This window comes from Lycorma delicatula, chromosome 5 (genome assembly GCF_047948215.1).
Source record: "Lycorma delicatula isolate Av1 chromosome 5, ASM4794821v1, whole genome shotgun sequence".
Classification (NCBI taxonomy): domain Eukaryota; kingdom Metazoa; phylum Arthropoda; class Insecta; order Hemiptera; family Fulgoridae; genus Lycorma; species Lycorma delicatula.
In genome coordinates this window covers 88,211,136-88,237,650 of record NC_134459.1, presented here as the reverse complement: position 1 = coordinate 88,237,650, position 26,515 = coordinate 88,211,136, and the positions used below count along the sequence as shown (strand labels likewise).

Below are 26,515 nucleotides of genomic sequence, written 5' to 3'. Positions count from 1 at the left end.
ATTTTATTCTAATAGCTTCTCCAACTGCTGTGGATCCAAATTTAGTCAAAAGTAGGTTTTTAAAATTGCAGTTTTAAATTTAGCAAAAAATGAATACTTTTATATTAACTTAAAATAATCATGTTACATTTTAAAAATAACAAAAATTGAAATAAGACATAGTTCACATTACTTTACCATTTGCAAACGAAAAATCAACAGCAGGATTTTGAAAATAAAAGAAATGAATTCTTACCTGAAACAAAAAAATAAAAATAAATCAAATTAAACATCTGATGAGCATCATTAAATATTATAATATATTCAATGACTAAATGAAAAAATATCCTGTAATCATAAAAATTTTCAAATTCTGATTTATTTATGCCATTTTGCGCGGCTGAGTCCATTTAAAAAGATTTTAGACATGTGCTGTGACCGAGTTTTATTTACCTAATGATACTACGTGTAAATGCATACCGATTTATTACTTTACATAATGTGTCCCAGTCTTATGGTTACTAGCACTGAATATAACACCATTTTTGTAAATCAGATATGTGGCAATATTCTATTTAGCAAGGAAGAATGCCTTAACCTCACTTCACATGATTATTTAGTACATAGAGGATTGTTAAAATGCTTGCAGTACATATTTTAAACGGTCAAACATCTGATCAATAATGGTCTAATATTATCTGCCCCCCCCCCCCCATGGATCGGATGGATTTCCATTTCTCGACGGCATGGCGAGGTACTTCTTTGGCTAAGCGTTTGTCTCGCTTCACGGTCCCTCTACGAGTAGATCATCCCTTTATCACCATCTCTTCTTTTATCTTTCTTTTTTGTCTCACCGGAGATTTTCCGAAGGATTTCACTATATCCGTGTCAAAGATGTAAGACCAAACTTCATATGAGTCATCCTCCGTATTTATGAGGTGGGTAGGAAGAGAAATGGCTACTCTTATAAACTGGTCTGGCAACTAAGTTAACATTAGGTTGTTGGCATAAACCCACCGGGTTGGTCTAGTGGTGAATGCGTCTTCGCAAATCAGCTGATTTCGAAGTCAAGAGTTCCAACGTTCAAATCCTAGTAAAGGCAAGTTACTTTTATACGGATTTGAATACTAGATCGTGGATACCGGTGTTATTTGGTGGTTGGGTTTCAATTAACCACATATCTCAGAAATGGTCGACCTGAGACTACACTTCACTTACACTCTTACATATAATCCTCTGTAGTAATAACTGACGGTGATTCCCGGAGGCTAAACATGAAAAAATAGGTTGTTGGTATAAAAATCCCAAACCCGTGATGGGTATAATACATGAAGTTAGTTTTCTAATTTTTCTTAATACAATATACTATAATGTAGTACAAAATCTTAAAGAAAAAAATGTATTAAAAGAAATTTCAAAATATGACGTACTAAATTCCTTCACTGATATGAAAAAAATACAAAAGAAATGCGATCGTTATAAAAAACAAAACAAAGAAGATATAATTGTGATTTAGAAATCATAAGTCAATTAACGGAATATCATAACAAAAGATAAAAAATAATTATGTAAATAATTGGCAATGATTTGTTCAGCTCTAGATATTTTTATACAACTTTTTCTGTGATAAATTGGAAATTATTGTTATTCTCACAATCGTATACATTTTTTTTATTTATTTACTCATTTTCATATATAAGGTATATTTAATTTCAAGTATACTTGAAATTATACTTTGAATTATAATTTCAAGTAAATTGAACTTTGAAAGTAATTGAAACTGCAAATAAACTTATATTTGAAAGTTTATACTTTCAAGTTTAAAGTATAAATATTTTTTTAAATGACATTCAACCAGTAATACAATGAAAAAATTTCATGCAAATTTAACCCAATACTGAAGTAATCGATGTAAAAGAATGTAATTTAAAATAAATTAAGCTTTTACAAAAATAATATATTTTTTAAAAATATATAGCAAGGCGATAAACAGGAATAGTTTTAAAAAAAGTTATAAGTCTATAATTTATGGATGGTCGTATATTAATTCCTCCTTTTTAGGTAAGGGTTGAATGGTATTTGTAACTGGTTTATAAGACCTTTAATTTTTTTTCTAAATCAACTTGTTGATAGGTTAAAAAGGTATTAAGGTAGAAAAATTTGTAAAACTCAATTTATAAGGTATGAAAGGTTTTTTGTGAAATGTAAAATCCTATTTTTCCCCCCTTAAAAAAAGTTTTATTTACAGTAAAATTTTCAAAAAGTCCACCATTATACAAAATATGTAGAAGTCTCCATACTTCTCCAACCATTCATCTGATTACTTTTTCAAGATACAATACATCAATAAATGTAAAAGGGTTGATTTTTGTAATAAATTAAGCTACGTAAATTAAGTTTGAAATAGAGAAATTAGAGGAAGATCTTTTTTTTTACCGATAGACAAACTTTGTTATGCTCGCTCCGACAGCTAAAAACAACTTAAATTTATCGCTATCTAATAAAACTAATTTAGTTTCATCATTTACATATATCTATTTAACAAAAATAATTCAGAATGACATTCTATCACAAGAGGCTGTTAAAAATAAGTTAAATGAATGGGTTATATCTAAAAAAATTTCAAAACGTAAAGACTGAAACTTCTTATAAAATTTGATTTTAACAATTATTATTTTGCGTTACAAGAAAGTGAATAAAAGGTTTTTATTTAATACCTTTTCTTGATTAATTTTAGATATTAAGTTATTTATTATAAAATTAGATTATTTACTAAATGATAGTCTATAAGAAAACTTGTTAAATTTAATATACGTATTTATCTGGGATTCATTCATCAACATAATGGGTTGAACGGATTTAAGTAAAAATTCGTAAGATTTCTCTTGCTAAGATTTGAGGTTTGAACTTTTATACCAGGGAAGTATATTGCCTGGGGGAAAAAATCCTTTTATTAACTTCAAGTGTAACATCTTTTTCGTTCATAAAAGTAAAAATTGCTGATGAAAAATGAAAATAAATTATTTATTTTTTAATATGTAACAAACGATTACCAGGACACATAAATTCTACGTTCAATAGAAACAATGGTTTAATTTTTTAACAGGAGTTTTAATCCCAGTTAGTTAAAAAAAATGTATTACGAATAATAATAACGATTTGAATAATTATTTTAAAAAACCGAATTAAAATTATATAATTACAACACCTTAGTCAAGAAAAAATTCTGTGTGCTAATCACATATAGTTAAGTATAAATGGCATAAAGAGGACAAGGACCTTTCCTAAGAAGTGCTTAGTAAGGACTCTAATTCCGAAGAAGAGACTGGATATACGATATGTGGTGCTTAATCAACTGATGACTAGTTCATTCTTTTATTTACAGAGATCGCTGTACAACAAAACTTTCTTGCCAACATTGTATTTTATTACTGTTGGACAACTACTGCAATACGTAGCTAACGACGATACTGGTTCATTATGTTTCCCATACACGCTGATAAACTTCCTTCAATCCATAAAAAACCCTACATTATAATGTATAATTTTTTACCATTTGAGTCATTATAAAGTAGAAGTATTTTTCATTAAGAAAATTTAACATTATATTTTAAAGCTCTTTTATTACGATAGTTAAGTGGTACAGTAATCCATAACTAACCCTGGAGTTAGTGTCAATTCCAGGGGAAACAAAAAGGTTTAGTCTTAGTTGAGTATTTAGGAATAATTTAAGTATTATTTTCCAGAGTTAAATAATATATTTTCTCTATTATATATAATAATATATTTTCTTATTTGGACTATGTTTCGTCAATTTTAAAATAATGAAATTGAAATTCATCTTAGATTATGAACCAGTAGCCGATTTCTCTGACCTATATATATATATTATAGTATATAAATATAAATTTGTATTCTTTAAATATATTTTTTCTTTACAATTATTTCAAAAACCGTTTAGAATAGTTCTATTTTCTCCATTAAATTCTATAATAAATGAAAATATTATGTTCTTTATTATGAATCTTCTACTATAAATTTAACAAACAAATAAGTCATTTTAATTTATATTTTATTCCATATAGCACTTCTGACATGATATTAAAGCTGGTGAAACTAATTAACAAAAATAAAGGCTTGTTCAAACCTCAACAATTTCTGGCTGTTCTCCTTGGGATGGAGTGATAGCGTCTCCTTCTTCTTAATCTGGAAGGTCTTGGATTCGAATCCCGATCAGAATTGGTATTTTATTACACACTACAAAACTACATTCTCATCTTCATCATTAAAAATGTGCATCAAACGTAATTAGAAATCAAAAACTAGTAATGGTAAGGAGTAAATAAATAAAGTGATATAGAAACCTTGTTTGTAGTCATATAATTTATATGCAATTAATAACATCATAAAGAAAAATAAATAAATAATTACAAATTATAATAAGTTAACTAAAATAATTTAAAAACCCCGAAAAATTTTCGTAGACTTTAAAAAAAAAAAATTATTCTTTTTTTTAAAAGTCCAATTTTAAATGTTGTTCTTTTTAACTTACAACACCTATAAGGGATCACTTAATATTCTGAGTACTACTTGAAATGGTTGCCCCCACTTCATCCCACTCAGGTCAACACAACTCCTACACGTTAACATCCACTAGGACACTTTCACTGATATACAAGGACAACAATAAAACAAGAAATAATGTAAGAACACAATGAACTGGATTGTTCCATTAAATACTAATATCTGTTAAAACACAATCATTAAATAATTACATTTTTTTCTTTTTTTACTTGAATTAAATAAGCCAACACGTATGATGATAAAGAAGCAAGTAACCTACCGACCACAATTAATTAATTAGAAAACAATTATTTTTAATAGTATAATTTTTTCAATAATGCAGTGTTAAGTTTCTAGAACATGAAAATGTAACATTTTCGTGTTAAGTTTCTAGAACATGAAAATGTAACATTTTCGTGTTAAGTTTCTAGAACATGAAAATGTAACATTTTCTATAACACGAATTTTCTATTCGTTATAAATCATATCTAGAACAGGTATTCTAAATTTAACTTAAAAACAAACAAAAATCACATTATCAGTTAGTTGCTCACATAAATAGTATTAACAAATCAACATACACCGAAATGAAAATCAAACCCAGTTAATTAAAACTTAGAATTCTCTTGCATAACATTTTGACCACTAGCATAACACTTTTACTTTACTGTCACCATAGCAAAGCTGCAAAAAGAAAAGTATGGTAATCAGTCAAAAAATGGGGTATGGGTTTTTGCATTTCTCGATGTTTCATAACCCAGGGACCGAAAAAAAGGCGGGGAGATAATGTTCGCACGTGTATTGGCGTGTTTGAAGCTTAATAACTTTTGTCTGGATAAATCAATTTTGACGAAATTTGGCATAGAGACTCATGTATATGGGACAATTTGTTGGTAAAAGTGTAGGATCAACATCTCCAAGGGTTGTGGTAGACAGTCTCTTTGGGGTTAATTTTCTAAAAATTTTGTAAACAACTTCACTTAATATTAAGCTCAGTAAATGCATAAATAATACTTACCTTACATTTAAATAAAAATCTCCCAAAATTCTCCCGTTCCCCAAAATATAAAAGCTACCTTTTTATTTATTGCATATTTTTTTACACATTTTTTTTATATCTTCCTGAGCGTAGTAGTAATGGTGCAAACGATAAAAAAATACTTTAGAGACGCTATTCGGGGCAGGGGAGCTGATAAAAGTTTAAAATAATGGATTTTTTATGGATTTTAAAACTTTTTTTTTGGTTTATTTAAACTTTTCATAATAACATTAGAATAAAATTTCATTATAATTCACCTCCCCCCACCTCGCTGAAAAAGGAAAGAAATCGTAATTTTTTATTGACTGTACATTTTTCAGTGGATTTTTTTTTTTAATTTCTTCCACTTAAAATAACAGCAAACTCATGACAAATAAAAAAAATTTCTTGGAATTAATTTTGGGAGTGGGGAGCAGAAAAAAGTAAAAAATATAGAATTTTATTTTAAATATAGTAATTGTGTTGTAAGCTTATTGTTTATAAATAAGCTTGTACCAAAATTACTGTTAACGTCATATACATAAAGAAACATTCTTACTGTTGACCAAAAACTTTCAACTGATAAAATTTTAATCTTCGTTATATGAATTTCTAAAAATAAACTTAGAAACTATAAAAATTCTTATAAACAGCTTCCAAAAATAGAAAACAATTTACAAAATTAACAAGACATGCGTTCTTTAATGTGAATTATGGTATAAAAATAAGCCTCTATTCAAATAATACTGTATCTACAACTGTTCAGTAGATTCCTATTGGATCCTAAGAATGTAGGGAACCTTGGATAGCAACGCCCTAGTATTTGTGTTACATTTGATAAACATTTCTGACTAACCTAGAATATTTTGTTGATCGAAAATACACCGTCTTAACAGAAATATGCCAAATGCTATCTAGTGGTAAACTCGTATACAATAAATAAATACCCATCGATTAGAACAATTTCCATTAGTAGTTTACCATCATATTTTTCGATCTATATGTGTATAATCGAAGAAAAAAAATACCAAAATAAAATCAGGAATCAGAAAACACTTTATAGTGTTAATATTATTTTTATTTGTTTTTTTTTTTTTTTAATCAACTGCGATTTCTAATCTGCGGGTATTAAAAATTAGGTTGTAAATTAATATAGAGGTTTCACTGTCTCATAAAATACATACTTATAAAAACAACTACGAGTATAATTAATTAAAATAATATGTATTAATTACAGTTACAAATTAATACTATACAAAACTAACTCGAATGTGTTAAAATAAATAAAATAAAATAATTCAAGAGCAGTATAATATTGTAATTAATCGCTGAATATGAAGCCATACTAAGATATAGTGGTAAAGAGGATGCAAGATACTAACACCACAAAACAGTCAATGTAATTTAATATCATACCTCGATCAACAAGTACATGAAGGGAAAAAATGAGATTAAAAGATTCTAATACAACGCTTATAAAACAATGATTCAAGTCAAGGTTAATCAAAAACCAAGTTATAAATTATTAATGTACTAGCACCTGTAACAGGCTACACGCGGGTGCCGCCAGCACCTCGATATAGTCCCCGATATATGTTGTTCCCATGAAAATGTTGTATATCATGGTATTCACTCTTCACATTAGTAACTTTTATGACGAATAAAATGATCTAAAACCTTTGTATCATGTATGAAACTACGAATACCTTACATCACTCCTCCAATTATGAGTGAAAAGGAAAATATAAGAATAAATATAAAAAATTATCTTACCTAAAAATCAAGTTATTGATTTAAAAAATTCAATCTTGAGCAACCCACAGCTGAAATATAACTGACAATAAAGTTGTTAGACCTTCCTGGTATTGATTATTTATTCTTATAGTTGAAAAACAATGAAACATGAAAAAAATTTAAAAAATCAATATTTTTAAACTTTGATCAGCTTCCCCAACCCTAATATTGTCCCTTAAATATTTTTGGGCCACTTGGACTACGACTAACTAGCTTACTAAAAATTAAAAAAAAAAAAAAATGTAAATAAAGACAGTTTTTTTTTATTTTTGAGAAAGGGGAGAATTTAGGGGCAATTTTTTTTTTTTAAATAATAAGATAAGATGGACGCATATACATTTTAACATAAAGTGGCGTTATGTTTGCAAAATTTGAGAAAATTCGGCCCAAAGAAATTACCTACCTCAAACTTACGCCAATAAATTGCTTCATATACATGAGTTTGTGCCAAATTTTATCAAAATCGGTTTATCCAATCAAAAGTTATTAACCTTTAAACACGCAAATACACGTACGTTCGAACATACCCCCCCTTTTTTTATTTTTTGGGATTCCTAGGTCATGAAACATTGAGAAATGCAAAAATTTCCTAACTCCATTGTTTGACTGAATACCGTACTTTTTCCTTTTTGCAGCACAGCTCTAGAGCTACGATGCCACGAAAGTAAAAGGAAATTCTTTCTAAACCTTTCGAGCTAATTCTACATAAAAAAAATTTCTTTGTTTACTTCATTTCATTAAATTTAAACTTGGATCCTTTAATATAAACAACAAACATTAATTTTCGATGAAAATCTAGCAAATTTAGAACTTCAGATGAATTTTTTTTGGTAAAACTTCGGAAAAGTGCTAGATTTTCCACTGTAATACGCCTAAAATAAATTTCGTATTTTAACGACACACTTATTTAACGACATTATACATTTAATATCTAATTTCCAAAATAAACTATTTATATATTTCTAAACTGGACAACAGTAATGAGTTTTGTCAGTACTTCGAGTAACATGGGCCAGAAAGCAATAATAAATTACAGAACTACGTATTTTTATCTTAAAAAGAATCGAATTTTTCAAATTAACGGAAGAGTCTGTTAAAAGGTACGCATACATTCCCTTGTAATTTGAATAAAATTACGAAATAAAAATTTCGAATAAAAGAGGTACAGTAAGGTTAAATATTATTATTAAACATTTTACATGAAAATAGGATTTACCGATTTCAATAAAATAAGGATATGCAACAAACTAAAAAACTGTAATCGATTAAATTTTATTGAGCAAAAAATGTGATGTGCACATCACATGACTTCCTTGTACGCGTATTAATTAAATTACACAACCACTTTTTTTTTAAATGAAAAGTACATAAAATTTTAATACGATTCTAAATTATAATTTAAAATTAATACTAAATAATCATATTTTTCACCAAATCTGATGTGGACACCATATGGACTTCCTTTTACGTTTATTAAATTACATATACACATTTTTAAAAGTACATAAAACTTTGTTTCACTAATAACTTCTGATTTAAACAATTTTTTATTTTTATTGTTATTATTGAATTATTATTTACTGTAAATTTTTACAATCGGAGATTAATAATTATTAATAAATCAATATATTTACATTAAAAATAAGAAAGTTAAAAAAAATGAAATGATGTCGCATTCGAACCGATGTGTTCTCTTGTAAGATCAAAATATTTCATTAATTAAAATTTATTTGATAACTCTGGAATCAATGAAAATAAGTAACACTTATGATATATCGTTGAAAAGTTCTGAATGAGTTGAAAATTTCTGCAGTTAAAATGTTTTTGGATTTTGGACACTTTTGGTACAGTAGATTGCAATCAAAAGGGGAGGTGCAGAACTAGATGTTACAACAATCCTAAATCCAAAATTTCAACATTTTACGACTAATCGTTTTGACTTATGCAAGATAAATACGTACGTACGTACGTACAGACTTCACGCCGAAACTGATAAAAATGGATTCAGGGATGGTCAAAATAGATATTTCCGTTGAAATCTAAAAACCGAAATATTTCGCGATCACAATACTACTTCGTACAAGGAAGTAAAAATGACAAGATATAAAACTCTAAATGAAGTAGGTAATGTATATTCTGTCGAGATCACTCATTTTTGATACTGTCTAACTGGTAATATGTTGCATGGTAATTAAAATGCAGTCTGGAAACTGTTTAAGAAATAGTGCACGTGGACAACGTTGCCTGAGCCTAGGTATGTGTAGTGGGCGAGTAAAGTTAAAAAAATGTATGATGTAATACCAGTATTACATAAAAATATCACAAAAAAATTATTAACAACGTATTTACAGTACATCGTATTCGATAAGCAGTAGCTATTACTACGATTAACTGACAAAGTCAATTTAAGTCTAATAAATACTTCTCCAGTTCAGTACTAACCACACTGATTTGAATACTAGTTCGTGGATACCGGTGTTCTTTGGTGGTTGGGTTTCACTTAACCACACATCTCAGGAATGGTCGAACTGAGACTGTACAAGATTACACTTCGTTTACACTCAGATACCATCCTCATTCATCCTCTGAAGTATTATCTGAAAGGTAATTACCGGAGGCTAAACAGGAAAAAGAAAGTTCAGTACTAACCACAGTGCATTCTTTTCACATCGTTACAACTTGTAACTGGATAATACTTTCGTCTATTGTATTCAACAACCGAAACTGCTGTATGTATATATTTTGATATATACATATAAAACCTTCACTAAATATGTACTAGTCTTTGGGAAAAACAAGTGAATATTTAAAGGTGTTTTGCATTTCAATAATTCCAGTAAAAAGAAGAAAAAATAAATAATTTCCTTAGTAGAAAACACTACGCAATAAGGAAAAATATACAGACAAAGTTGATAAAATATAAAAGTTAAAATAATAGATTAAAGAAAGTATATAAAACTTACGTAACTCCGATGGGTTGTGCAAAAATCCCCTCCCCGGATAGTAAAATTAAATACTTAGAAATTAAAAATCAAATTGAAAATAGAGGTTAAAATTATTAAAAAAACTGTCCTTACAGAAAAACATATATGAGCATATTAAATCCTTTGCAGTAACCCGGTACTATGAAAAAAGAGAAACACCCGTTCCAAAATCCCGCTATCGTCGCACAAGATATCACGGATGTTTCCGGGTATATTAAACTGACGACGCAACGCCGCATAACATATGCAGTCCACGAGAATGTGGTGCACAGTCATGCGGCAGTTGCATCGTGTGCACAGGGGTGGGTCTTCTCCTGACATTAGGTATTCGTGTGTGACCCTCGTATGTCCCAGCCGTAACCGGCAGAGGACCACTTCCTCACGACGAGAGTTTCTGCAAGAGGAGCCCCATGACAACACTGAATCCTTAATCCGTCGGAGTTTATTATCGACGGTAGCCGCCCAGTCACTTTGTCACCTTGCTCGCAGTGACTGTTTTATACGATTGATAAAATCAAAGGTACTAACTCGGGTGGTGAAAGGAGGCTGAATACACGCTTCTTTGGCAGCAGAATCTGCTCTTTCGTTACCTAGAATTCCAACTTGGCTAGGGATCCAGCAAAAACCTACCTCCCTGTTGCGTTTATCTAACTCAGCGATATTATCATAAATGTCAATGACGACAGGATGTTTAGAATAAAGGTTTTCCAACGCCTGTAGAGCACTGTACGAGTCACTGCAAATAAGAATGCTCCTATTATAGATCAACGTACGATTTTGAAATATTTTTTGACCATCATACATATTAATAATCAATCGTTACTTTTTCATTAAAAAAGTAACCTCTTAAAAAAGAGGAAGAAGTCTTTCAATAAAGAAGTAACTTCATTAAGAATTTACTTATTCATTTAATGAATCATTAAATGGCATATATTACGCTCTTTTAATGAACTATAATTTTTTTCTTATTAAAGCAGCAATGCTGAATGTTTAACGAGTTGGTTTTTAAACAGATAGGCGGGGAGATAACGGTGAAGTCTGAGATAATTTACTTATCAACAATCAACATAGGCAATCGTTTTTAATATAATTAGTATAAATTTAATTAATAATCTTAACTTACCTGTACTATACGTAGATTTCGATAAATATATCTCATTATATTACCCTGAAAAAATCTAACCTTGATAACTTCTCTACTACATAAATAGAGAAGTTATGGGTAATTAAAAATATTTTTTTTGGTTCATATTTTCAGGTAGTCTAGATTTTTTTTTAGAAATTCAGTTTAAGTTAATCCTGTTAAAAATTAAAGATTGCAACACACTTTATTTATCACGTGAATCCTACTGAATATGGTGAATAGATTTTTTAAATTTTAATAAAGAATGAGGAAAACAGGAGTTATTAATCACAAATAATTTTAGTAATTTCCATTTTAACGTTACTTTGAGTGATTTTTGTAAGGTGAGGTTACATCGTACGTTGAACAAGATCAAAGGGAATGAGAAAAAAAGACAAAGTTATAATTCAAAAACATGTAGCCTGAGGGGTCAGTCAAAATTGATCACAAGAAACTTCTTATTTTTTAGTTTTTCGTTTATAGATTAATTTAATGCATTCAACAAATGTTAAATTTTTATTATTACAGTTAATACATTTTTAAATGTTTTGTATAACCTGATTAAAATCAATATATTTTTTACATATCGTATTGAGAAATTATTTAACATCATAAAAAAAAATATAAATTAGAACCCTAAACCAATTTAAAAACAAAGTACAAATACCAGTAATTATGTAATTTTTAACTTATTTAAATCTACAATAAAATTAACAAAATATGTAAATTTAACTTACAAACGTTTGTGACTTAAATGTTAAGATAATCAACCAGCAAAAAAAAGGAGAACTCAAACAGATAAAGAACAATAAATACATGCATCGTTGACAAGTATAACGTGACATTTTGATAAGAAAATGCACATAGATTGTCGTTATATTATAAGAGATGACATGCTTCGTCAAGCGCCAACTTATGTACTAACGTGCTCAGTTGAAAATTGTTAAGCGTTTAATTCATTTAATTTTATACGTCTATCTTTTGAAATCACAATAATGTAATCTCAAAAGAAATGACATGAATGCTGTGTTGATTTTTTTTCAAGAGTAATCAACATGATTAAATAACTGTTTATCCGACTCTATAGCACCAGCACGTCATAAAAAAAATAAAAAAACAAGAAAAAATTAAATCTAAAAAAATATATAAAAGGTCACGTAAAAGATCTGGTGTAAAAGATTCTTAAACTGAACACTATTGTTGAAATTTTTTAATTGGATGTCGGGGAATAATTAAAAAAAAAGGAGTTACGATATCTTAAATTATTCCTGAATATGAAAAACACTATTTCTTTTATAAGCTCGCTTAACCCAAAGATGCGACAACCTACGTATAAGTATATTGTTGGAGCACATTGATCTGGAACACTGGCTGGTATTTATTACTGAAAAAATAAAACACAATAACTAATCCATGTAAGCGAGCTGTGCAGTAATTTAGTATAATTATAAAGGAGAATAACAACAAGTGTTATATTCATGACGACCATAATTTTCTGTAACCTTGGATTCTTTTTCGTCATTAATAAAAACATACTTTTTTTTTAATAGAGCAAAAACATTTCTAAGAATAATAAGTAATGAATAAAAGAAAAATCAAAATGATTGAAAGGTGTGAAACAGATGATATATTTCAAAGAGAAATACCATAATAAAAGAGTGAATTTCATGTCAAGCCAACTGAGATAACATAGCGGTATAATGCCACATCACACAATACTACGCCATATAGCCTAACCGGAACTTCTATGTTTGCCCATACGACCAATACAGTATGTATCTTTTATTTAGATAAACGAATACAACAGCTTGCTGCCATCCAAAACACACCTGGTGTGCACAAAATAAGATCTTTTAATGCCAGCTTAAAATTTGTTAATAAAAATTGTAAGAATTAAAATATACGTAGTATTTTTCTAATTCAAAGTTTTTTTACACAATACTTCACTAATTATCAGTAAAACGAAGATACGTAAAGATTAGTTAACTATGCAAAAAGCATTATTACTTTTTAATATACTTTATAACTATAAAACACTTATACCAAAAAAAAGAAAGGTTTAATCTAACACTATAAAAAATCTAAAAAACTTATAGGAAAGCAATTTCATACCACTGTAAACTTTAGACGTCACTATACAATATCAGGATAAACATTTTAAATATTTTCTCTTTGGGTCCTTAACAAAGAAGATTTAAATATATCAGTATAATTGGAAAATTCAATACAATATAGCCAACATTAATTCACGAAAAAACAGACGACCGTGGAAAAAACCCGACTGGTTTATATTCATGGATTAAAAAAAAAAATTTCTTACAAAAGTATGTTTTTTATATTAAATTCGTTAAATAAAAAATTTGTTAAAATGAAAATTTTAAACTTTTTTTTTTAATTTTTTGCAATTTAAGTAAAATGTCTATGTTAGGAAATATTGCAGATAATAAAAATGATCAGAAGCTGAAATTTTTTTTTTACTTTCCCGTCTACGCAACTACAGCGAAGCTATAGCAATATAGAAGGGAAAGTATGGTGATCTTGACGAATCTTGACGAATTGACCCCCAAAGTCCCCAGAACACCGAAAAATTGGATCGAAATTTCCGCGACAAGATGTACGTGTTTGTTGGCGTGTAAATCACCTTAAATCTCTAGAACTACTCGACCGATTTTCACCAAACTTGGCTATATTTCTATAAAAGGGGCATTGATTCTATTAAATTTTCCAAATCCAAAAAGTCATGGAATGGGGGATACAGGGAGGAAAACGAAATCTCTCCAGATTTTACATAATTAAGGTTACATTTTTTTGGATAATTTTGTGAATATTAATAAACAACTTTTGTAAAAAAAAAAAGGTTTTGCTAAATTTCAGCCCCACCCCTACAAATGGTTTTAATTTTGAAGAGTTATAGAAGGCAGTACAAGAGATGCAGTTTTTTCTATTGACTTCTCGTTGTGCCCAAAAATTTGCCTTCACAAAATGGGGGCTCTAACTCCCACCTACCGGCCGGACCCTAAAAAACCCCATTTGGGGTTCGCACTGAAAATTACTAACATAGTGGTGTGGGGTATCGATTTTTTTATAAACTATAAAAGTTCATGCTTATATTTTCATCAACAATGTCATTTCGAGAATCAACTACTCAATTCGTTTTATTAAAGTAAGTGTATTAACAGTTTAAAAAACTAATAATTACTCTTCAAATATTGGGATCCAAATCCATTTAATATTTGTCAAATATTTTTACAAATAATCTCAATTTTTATAAATAAACTATTTTAATTTTATAATATAAAACTAAAAAAAAACAAAAAAAAACTGTATGATTCATAAAATGAATCAAATTTAACATATCACAAATACTAATAATTCTTTATACTGGCATGAAATATTTACTCCAAATTCGAACCCAGTTCGTATTGAATGATTAAATTACATCAGTTCAGAGTGAATATATTAATATAATGTAACGAAACGACTAAGCAAACAGATTCTTAATATTAAACAAAATAAGTAACTGTAGTTTTAAATTATTATTATTATTACAAACACTTAACGCTGACCTTAACATTAAATACTCCAAATGATTAATTTTTTTCATATTAACCCAGAAACTCAAACAAAACACAATTAAACAATCATAAAAATTACTAAAAAATATTATTTAGTTACAACGAATTTATTATTTTTTTTATACATATACGGCTAAAAGAAGCTCTAAACGTACAATAAACGAACTGCCATCGCATAGCTAACGTTTCGTGCCTGTTGTAACATGTCCGCGGTGACGCAGCAGGCAGGCTGAACGCAGTGCGCAGTCGCAGTACTGATTACTCTGTATCAGATACTGTCTGATAAGTGAGCGTCCCAATATCAAAACAAGCTGATATTTAGACAAATTACGTCTTTACTATTGTTACTATAGCAATTATATTATTTAGGTCTTAAGCTGAAATTAAATATTGTTCGCTGTAAAACGTATAAGTAATATTTCTATTGAAGGAAATGTATTGAGTATCACATAAAGATTAGGAAGAAACTTTACTTTCCCGGTAAATACAGCTGGAAAAACTACATTAACCGCGAAAGTATAGTGAAACGGGAAATCGGTTTTTTGAAAATTTTTATTTAGGGTCCCAACTAGTTTAACTAGAAAAAAAAACACATGTATGTGCGTACGTATGTGTGTCGCACTGCTTCTGGCCTTATATATCAGGATTGACCGAACCGATTTTCTTCAAGTTTAGCACATATATTTCTGTACATGGAACATTGATCATATTTATTTTTCAAAATTCGTTAAGAGCGTGGAGGGATATCGCGAAAAAAACAATTTCAATGTTCTTCACAGGTATTTTAGAAAAAAACTTTATTAAAACAAATTTGTTACCTATTTATTAACCAATATATATATCGGCTATTTATTATCCAATACATATATTTATAACCAATTTATTTAATGCATATATATATAAATAATTCAAAAACGTATTTAAAAAAAAAAATCAACCTCCACTTTTTAAATAATCTTCCTTCGGTTTGAATATCCATCAAAGATTTTTTGAAAGTTTATGCATTATACATAGTGCTATCAAGAAGCATCTAAAATTTTTTTTACTTTCCCGTCTAGATAGCGCTATAGCACTAGAAGGGAAAGTATTATAATCGGTCCAATTTGGGAATATGAGGTTTTCACCGGATCTTAACATTTTGACACCTAAGGAATCCAAAAAACTATAACACCGGATGGAAATTTTCTGGATGTTCGTATGTACGTGTGTGTACGTGTGTGTACGTGTGTGTGTGTGTGTGTGTGTGTGTGTGTGTGTGTGTGTGTTCAGTGTCGCACTTTAAATCACCTTTTTTTTGTCTTCAGTCATTTGAATGGTTTGATGCAGCTCTCCAAGATTCCCTATCTAGTGCTAGTCGTTTCATTTCAGTATACCCTCTACATCCTACATCCCTAACAATTTGTTTTACATATTCCAAACGTGGCCTGCCTACACAATTTTTCTCTTCTACCTGTCCTTCCAATATTAAAGCGACTATTCCAGGATGCCTTAGTATGTGGCCTATAAGTCTGTCTCTTCTTTTAACTATATTTTTCCAAATGCTTCTTTCTTCATCTATTTGCCGCAATACCTCTTCATTTGTCACTTTATCCACCCATCTGATTTTTAACATTCTCCTATAGCACCACATTTCAAAAGCTTCTAATCTTTTCTTCTCAGATACTCCGATTGTCCAAGCTTCACTTCCATATAAAGCGACACTCCAAACATATACTTACAAAAATGTTTTCCTGACATTTAAATTAATTTTTGATGTAAACAAATTATATTTCTGACTGAAGGCTCGTTTCGCTTGTGCTATTCGGCATTTTATATCGCTCCTGCTTCGTCCATCTTTAGTAATTCTACTTCCCAAATAACAAAATTCTTCTACCTCCATAATCTTTTCTCCTCCTATTTTCACATTCATTGGTCCATCTTTGTATTTCTAATACATTTCATTACTTTTATTTTGTACTTGTTTATTTTCATGCGGTAGTTCTTGCGTAGGACTTCATCTATGCCATTCATTGTTTCTTCTAAATTCTTTTTACTGTCGGCTAGAATTACTATATCATCACCAAATCGTAGCATCTTTATCTTTTCACCTTGTACTGTTACTCCGAATCTAAATTGTTCTTTAACATCATTAACTGCGAGTTCCATGTAAAGATTAAAAAGTAACGGGGATAGGGAACATCCTTGTCGGACTCCCTTTCTTATTACGGCTTCTTTCTTATGTTCTTCAATTATTACTGTTGCTGTTTGGTTCCTGTACATGTTAGCAATTGTTCTTCTATATCTTTATTTGAACCCTAATTTTTTTTAAATGCTAAAATTTTATTCCAGTCTACGTTATCGAATGCCTTTTCTAGGTCTATAAACACCAAGTATGTTGGTTTGTTTTTCTTTAATCTTCCTTCTACGATTAATCTGAGGCCTAAAATTGCTTCGCTTGTCCCTATACTTTTTCTGAAACCAAATTGGTCTTCTCCTAACACTTCTTACACTCTCCTCTCAATTCTTCTGTATAGAATTCTAGTTAAGATTTTTTATGCATCACTAGTTAAACTAATTGTTCTGTATTCTTTACATTTATCTGCCCCTGCTTTCTTTGGTATCATGACTATAACACTTTTTTTGAAGTCTGACGGAAATTCCCCTTTTTCATAAATATTGCACACCAGTTTGTATAATCTATCAATCGCTTCCTCACCTGCACTGCGCAGTAATTCTACAGGTATTCCGTCTATTCCAGGAGCCTTTCTGCCATTTAAATCTTTTAATGCTCTCTTAAATTCAGATCTCAGTATTGTTTCTCCCATTTCATCCTCCTCAACTTCCTCTTCTTCCTCTATAACACCATTTTCTAATTCATTTCCTCCGTATAACTCTTCAATATATTCCACCCATCTATCGACTTTACCTTTCGTATCATATATTGGTGTACCATCTATGTTTAACACATTATTAGATTTTAATTTATGTACCCCAAAATTTTCCTTAACTTTCCTGTATGCTCCGTCTATTTTACCAATGTTCATTTCTCTTTCCACTTCTGAACACTTTTCTTTAATCCACTCTTCTTTCGCTAGTTTGCACTTCCTGTTTATAGCATTTCTTAATTGTCGATAGTTCCTTTTACTTTCTTCATCACTAGCATTCTTATATTTTCTACGTTCATCCATCAGCTGCAATATATCGTCTGAAACCCAAGGTTTTCTACCAGTTCTCTTTATTCCGCCTAAGTTTGCTTCTGCTGATTTAAGAATTTCCTTTTTAACATTCTCCCATTCTTCTTCTACATTTTCTACCTTATCTTGTTTACTCAGACCTCTTGCGACGTCCTCCTCAAAAATCTTCTTTACCTCCTCTTCCTCAAGCTTCTCAATTATTTTTTCTTCAATTAATTACGCATTTTCAAAGCATTTTAAATATACATTTTCCTCTGTTCATCACAAGGGCTGGTCGTTCAATGATCATCATTACTTTCAGAAAACGAGACTATTATTAGTGCTACCTGTATGTTTTACACGCAAAAAAAGACTGGGAGTGACATTAAATAACAAATACTACTCCATTATCTTTTAAGAAATATCTTCAAAATTGTTGGCATATTTTGTATAATTTATTCATTTATAATCATCACGTATTCCCACCACTATTATTGAATTTAATATAATTAACTATTTCTCTGAATTATATAATCACTTGTTTTTATTCATTATTTAGTATTAAGTATTGGTTTGATCAAGGATTCCAGAGTTTATTTTTTTATTTATTTTTTTTTTTTTTAAGAAAATGCTGGGCAGATCTCTTTTTTTCTGAATACCATGTTACTTTGAATACGAATTGGTCTATACATTTTTTATTGATTAAAATGACTTGGTAAAAAACTTTTCAAAAACCAGGGAAGGTTTGTAATATTCAGATTCGGAATTTACAATAACCATAATTGTAGGTACATAACTTTTATCGAACTTTTTTTATTACTTTGCTTTGTGTCTGAACAACAGAAAAACAGGTCTGGAACAAAAAAATTCAAAGTTGTTACACCAGTAACACTGGCTTTCGAGTACAAATGAAGTAATTATACTTTTTAATAGGTTTCTACCTCGATCTTGCAGCATTATAGAACAACTACTCGGCGATAATGTTTACCACGAATTTAACAGCTTGTTTAATAAATAAAGTTTATTTAAATAAGATATTAAAATTTTTGTTTGTTATTATTTCAATATAATAATGAAGATTAACTTTTTTTATAATTATCTGTGCATAAATTTAATACCATCGTGAAATTATTTATTTTATTTTTTAACCGAGGGTTCGTGTAGCCAAGACGGGTGAGACAGTCGTGACCTGCCCAGCTAAAGTAGTCCGTTAACCATTAGAGGCCGCCTCAAGGACATCGACGGGCAACTAATTTGACAACTTATCTTCAAGCGTATACTCTTCATCATTTCTTTAACGTTAAATTAACTGACCGATCCCGGAAAATCGATGGAATAAATCGATATCAATATATTTCTTACATTATTATTTTCTTATATATAAAAAAAAGTGATATCGCTCATTAATTTAATATTTTAAATTAATAAATGATCATACAAATGAGTTTGAATTTAATAAATATTATATCAGTTGTAGATACACACATCATAATAATAATAATAACGACAAATAAAAGAAATTAAAATATAGATAGTGAACCATAAAAAAAATAAATGTGAAAGTTTAACTCTTTCATTTATGAATATAGCCGCTTGATCTGTTGAAATGTATGCGATAAATATTGTTTTTTTCTCTTCACGACCTGATTTAATCCATCTTATTAAATAGCTGTCTAGTAAACATAAAATATTATTCACCATAAAAGGAATTTTAGAAAATTTATATAAAAGATAGCAGATTTACGAAACAAATATGTAATAAAAAATAAATTTAGAAACGTATAATAGTTTCACTCATACAGTACATGAATAAAATGTAAATGGTTTCCTTCATTTCACAGTTAAACGACTATAAAAGCGTTCGTTTTCTTTTTTTTCATTATGAAGAAGACAAAATCCGTGGCGAAAAGATAACGTGACGGCCTATCAACCAGAAGATTGCGGATTCAAAATCCGGACAGGCTTGGGAATGTAATACATTATGAAATTTATTTCTCATCACAAAAAAGATTAACTGACATTTGGTTCAATCTGTAATAACTGAAATAATTAATAAATATATTCCAAGTAGTTGTCATTCTGTTTTCTTAATTGTAATATAGACGGAAAGGAATTAACAAAATTGTTTTAGCATATTAGATAATTTTTAAGATTTAGCAAGTTCGATTAGCTCGGTTAATAACTCTACAGATAAACAAATTACAATTTTCAGAGATACATTTACACAAATACTTTAACGAGAAAGCTAAGAAAACTTAAATTATAAATCGCTTAAACCAGTTGAACCCTTGTCGGTAACTCGACCTGAACTAACTGATTTAGAAATCACCACTCTTTTTTTAACAGCCGGTTCTTTCTAAGCAGAGTAATTAAAAAACTTTTTGCGTCACAACAGAAAATGTTTTGGGTTTTATTTGTAGCATCACTTACAGTACTGCACAATAAAGTTCTGAGAAAAAATAATTCAGAAAATTTTGTTTCTAAATTGTACCGAATTACCTATTTTTAAATAAATGGGACTGTCCCAGACCGAAATTTCCTAGTGTCCAGGTGCAGGTGCAGCAGCAGCCGATCCTCAAGCCGCATGGGTAATATTGCAACCGTGGGCCTCCAGGGGCGTGTCCATGCATACTGTCTACCATCTTTGGTGATTAGGTTTCAATTAAACAAACATCTCAGGAGCAATCGACCAGAGACTGTACAAGACTATACTTCATTTACATTCATACATATCATCCTCATTCATTCTCTGAAGTAATACCTTACGGTGATTCCGGGGGCTAAATATTAGCAAAAAGAAAATTAATAAATCTTAGGAATGGTTTATGGATAACAGTTTTTCAGTTAAATACAACATTTAAAGACTTGTTTTTCAAAGTTTTACAAAGAAAATCTTACAGTTTCACTAAATTTATTCAAATATTCGTAATGTTACATTCGGGGAAATACAGTAGTTCTAGATTGTGGATAACGGTGTCCTTTGTTGGTTTTTTCTCCTTTATTTTTTGCCCTGCCCCCCAAGACCGGATCCGCACTTAAGCATAAACACAGCTCCGGGGATGCCATTGCCTCAAACCCCCTGGGCAATAACCCCAGGCACAGCTATGCCGTTTCTAAGGCCCCCACCCAGGCAGCCGGGACCCAGTCTTTTCTTGCCATGCCTCAAATAAGGACACCCCGTAGGGGGTACCCTTACCGGGACTCCGGTCTTTACGGTGCCTCGCCTCAAATGGAGAACCGCCGAAGGGATCCACCACCTGGCCTACGGTCTTAATTTCCCCCCAGCAACTCCGGAAGGAGTCCCCGCCCGATCACCGAAATTGAAACTCTCCCGGCCTCCCGGACGGGGCTGTCCCAGACCGAAATCTCCTAGTGTCCAGGTGCAGGTGCAGCAGCAGCCGATCCTCACGCTGCATGGGTAATTTTGCAACCCTGGGCCTCCAAGGGGGTGTCCATGCACACTGTCCACTATCTTTGATGATTAAGTTTCAATTAGCCACACATCTCAGGAGCAGTCGACCTGAGACTGTACAAGACTACACTTCATTTACATTCATACATATCATCCTCATTCATCCTCTGAAGCAATAGCTTACGGTGGTTTCCGGACGCTAAACAGAAAAAGAGAGAGCAATACAGTAGATCATAGCATAATTTCGAATTTCAAAAAAAATGTATTTTTTATGTCTTAAGCGACAAAATAATTTATTAACAAAAAAAAAATAGAACATATTTACACATTATCTGTAAATAAACAGACTAAAAATAAAAACAACAAAAACTTAGATTTAAAAACAATAATAGAAATTAAAATTCGACACGATTAATCATGAATATAAATAACAATAAGTTATAAAAAATAAGTTTTTTTTTATAACTTTTAGTTTGGTAGGGTTCTAAGTTTCTGTACCGGAGTTTGTACCACCTTATGGCGATTAAAAACTAGTTATAATCTCGTGTGGTTATGTACTCTAAGGCAAGTCCTTTGCAAATGAAAGACTCCTAATAGCTAGTATAACTAATTAAATAAATGATGGTAATACTAATATCACACTGTGGAATACATTTGTCTATAAAATAAACTATATCTGCTTCATCTATATATGCACAATCATGGTGTAAAATTTACTGTTCAAGACGTATATTTACCTTTATTTTAATTATCAGATAAATTTAGTGAATTAAACTGAGAATTTATGACTATAATTTAATACGTTAAGTAAATTTATTCCACTGTCTTAGTTAAAATCGAATACCCGATAAAAATTAATTATAGAGAACGGTAGAACAGTAACCAACTCAAGGCTTAGTATAACATCAAACTCTATCCGAGTATATGTATATGCACTACAGATCAGATTAACTTTGTTTATATATATCAGTCATTGACCTCTTTGAAGCAGACAAATTAAATTCAATGAATCAAGAATTTATATACATAATATTATAATCAGTAAAACAACTCGGAGGATAATTTATCAAAAAATAAATAAAATTATTTTAAAGATATCAGTAAAAAAACGTTTTAAAAACCACAAAAAAGAGTCTCTTTTAGTAACAGGATATTGATTTCAAAACGACATAAAAATTAATGTTATGAAAATTCAACATATTGGCGGCCAAGAGGCTAATCGAGTACAAACAATATAAAGGATGAAGCTGCAGAATACTGGACAGAGGACACCGGTCTGCCAATCAGTTCCTGGAAGGCAGAGGCAGCTCAGGAATGTGCGACCTGCCTATCCCCCTCCTCATACCGTGATTCTTATAGCGTGCCTACCGGGGGTGCCGCACTGTGCAGACCCACCGGCTTGCTGCAATGGCAGTCACCGTCACATTCCCGGCTGATGCTTTCTTGTTCTTAGCAGCAACAACCATTCTGCTAATGAATTAATTCTGTGTCTACACATCATTTATAAATTTCAAACTATCTCAACACTAAATTAAATTGATGGTGTATTTAAAATTAAAAAAATATTCCGTTAAAATTTTTTTAAGTTTGTATTTATACAGTTATTCCTTCATAAAGAATTGTAAGGTGGGTTATAATTAAATGTAGACGTTAATATTATAATTAATTAATTTGGTATAAAATTTCAACGGTTATTGAAATTAAATAATAAATACAGATTAAATCATCGTAAACAATTTTTTCCGAAAACAAAATTTTAAATAAAATTTAATCATCTATAAAACAATACAGAATTACGCCGGATACAAACTTAAGTATAGGCTTACAAAATTACGATTTTGTCAATTCAACAAACCTAGGTTCCAAGTCTCTATTTCAACCTGACTACAGATTTTTCACGATAATAAGCATGAAGTATCATACACACAAAATCAGAATTATTAAAACGTTTTTTTTTCATACATTACGAATAAATTTCTTTTCCTTTGTTGGGACTCAAGATGGTGGATTTAGAAATTTAATTAGAACAAAATTCTAAAGGTAAAGTTTTAACATTTCATCGTTTTACATAAGTATTGAAATACGTTTCACATCTAAAAAGTTTTCCTACCTATCATGAGATCTAGAAATAGATTTAAAATCCACATCATAGGGTTTACAAATTGTCTACTTTGGTATAAACCTATCCAGCTTAAATTTACACCTGTTCAAATCTATTCAGCTTAAATTTTGCGTAAAGTTTTAAAGCCACGAACTTTGTTTATTCAGAGTAATCTGAAGAACTAATATTCCCCAGGGAAAAGTTATTAAAAGCTCAAATGTTTACTATTTGAGTTATTCTAACGTCAACTGACAGATGAATAAAATTACACTAATAAGTTACTAAATAAGGGGATATTAAAATGATTCTATCAATTAACTGTACAACTGTTTTTTTTCAATGTCATTTAAAAATCTATTTTAAAAGATATCACATTTAGCCGGCCTCCGTGGCACGAATGGTAGTGTCTCAGCTTTTCTTCCGGAGGTCCCGGGTTCGAATCCCGGTCAGGCATGGCATTTCCACACACGCTACAAATCATTCATCTCATCCTCTAAAGCAATACCTAACGGTGGTCCCGGAGGTTTAAAAAAAAAATTGAGTATAAATGAATACTGTAGAACGCTGCATAAACCTCTAAAAGTAAAAATAAATAAATAAATGAACATAAAATAATATCATAAGCAACTGAATGAGGTAAATCGATTAAGATTTTTTAAAAACCTGTCAATGAAATTTGCTAGTTAATCTACAAGGATAAAATTACGATAGGTAAGGTTGGGCGTTGGCTCTCAATGCTCGGCAAATAACATCACAAGAATCAATAAAACAAAAGACAGCTCCTTTTTTTTTTTTTTTTTTTGTTGAGTCTAAATATAAATATTATTATATAATTGGCGTTTACAATTTTTTTCCTTATTTTATAAATCAAATAAGAAAAAATAAATAGACTTGTAAAACTATAAAACTCGAAACATTCAACCTATTCAAAATATCTAAATTTTTTCAACAGATGAGGAACGAATAAAAAACAATAGTTCTTTTAAAAAGTCAAGAAGCAGGCGGGCGCGCGTGCTCAAACACTCAAAACCCTACCGAAAACCGTTCATCGGTCTATCATACCCGCAGCGCTTGTTTCAAGTATTACCATAATTTCAGACATACAAAGCCTAGAAGTATTAAAGGGGTACCAAAGCCAAGATTTATAGATACCTGTCAGTTCCTTTTTTCATTAAAATATACGTTACAAACACATATTTGTTAGTCTATAAAAAATATGTTGCTTTTAAACAAATAAAGTATGTTTTACACAAATTTAAGTCAACAGTTATACACATTCTAGGCAGTATTAGAGAAACCTACCGGGTTGGCTAGTGGTGACGCGTCTTCCCAAATCAGCTGATGTGGAAGTGGAGAGTTCCAGCGTTCAAGTCTTAGCAAGGTCAGTTATTTTTACACGGATTTGAATACCGGTGTTGTTTGGTAGTGGGGTTTCAATTAACCACACATCTCAGAAATGGTCGAACTGAGACTGTACAAGACCTACACTTATACATATCAACTTCATTCATCCTCATTCAAGTATTATCTGAAAGGTAATTACCGGAGGCTAAACAGGAAAAAAGGTAGTATTAGGGAAATATTTCACCAAAAGTTAAAGGACTAACGGGTAGTTTTTCCATCTCAGCATATCATATGAAAAATTAATTAATGTTTTCGCATCTTCAACATATACGTAATGATAAATTACAAAATAAATAAAAAAACCAGGAGCTGTCTTTCTTTGGACCTGATACTGAAAATTTATGTTAAAAGTATCAATGTTATAAAAATTGAAATTAAAACGAAAGGAATTTTTAACGTCCAAAAACTAAAATTTTAAACAATAAAAAACATCAACAATTAAAAATTCTACTTTTTTAATGTTTTATAAAACAATAAACATTGATGTTAAGACTGTTAATCGAATATCTTTCGCATTTGTCTGCGTTATAAATTCATAAAATTTAATACGAAATAATGGAAAAATCTAGTTGAAAAATGGATGTACATAAGAACGCAAGAAAAATAAACCACCGAAGACTTGTTTGAATTCGGAACCAATAAATCATCATTTTATTCTACTAGATTACTAAAACATCTAATACTGAGGGTAAAAATATAAAATTGATGTCCCTAAGGAGAAATAATAACTACAAGATGTCAATGAAATTACTTATAACGCAATTAAGGATGTTAAGTACTAAATAATACGCGAATGTTTAAACCTAATATTAGGTGCTGTATATCCGGTATGGTTGCTCATAATACGACCCCCCACAAGAGAGTCATCAGTCACCCCTAAAAGTGATGGTAAAGGGAGTGGTGTCGAGCGGGATGCGCGACCGAACACTAAATAAACAATAATAAATTTATATACACAAAAGCCACCCTTTTCAAACTGCCATCTTGATGAATGATATAAAGAGAGATAAATAATTGTTATCAGGAAAGTAGGCAACGATCTCATAAACTGCGTAGGCTGTAATATATAATTTTTCTTTGTACTTCCTTACGTAAATATATTGTTAGGTAAAATTTCAGTTTCAAAAATGGATATTATATTAATAAATATATACTAAAAATGTTTAAACGAAAAAATCCTTTTAAAAGGTATCACTGTATAATATATGGGGAAAATCACACGATCATAAATTTTACACAGCTAACAAAGTGATATCGGTAGTATTTGAAATAGAATTCCACATCCATGGTAAAGAGTGTTGTGAGAACGGGGAAAGTTTGAAATAAGGATAAACATTTCAAGAGAGCCAGCATTTCTGGAACTCAGATTAATTTAAAAACTACGCTTAAAAAGAATAAAGCCCCACTTAC

General features: G+C 30.2%; 2 protein-coding genes across 3 annotated transcripts in view; both read right to left on the bottom strand.

The window, feature by feature from the left end:
* The window catches only part of LOC142325174 (uncharacterized), a 175,816-nt gene extending 163,401 nt beyond the window's left edge, over positions 1-12,415 (bottom strand). For both annotated transcript variants that reach the window (XM_075366594.1, XM_075366593.1), the window contains exons 1-2: positions 12,199-12,415; positions 178-235 (exon numbers count right to left, since the gene is read on the bottom strand). In XM_075366594.1, the coding sequence (XP_075222709.1) occupies positions 178-235; positions 12,199-12,306 (166 nt within the window). In that variant the 5' untranslated portion in view covers positions 12,307-12,415. The remainder of the gene's footprint in view (positions 1-177; positions 236-12,198) is intronic.
* LOC142325173 (unc-112-related protein-like) overlaps positions 1-26,515 on the bottom strand; it is a 327,233-nt gene that overhangs the window by 284,834 nt on the left and 15,884 nt on the right. The gene's annotated exons all lie outside the window — the stretch shown is intronic.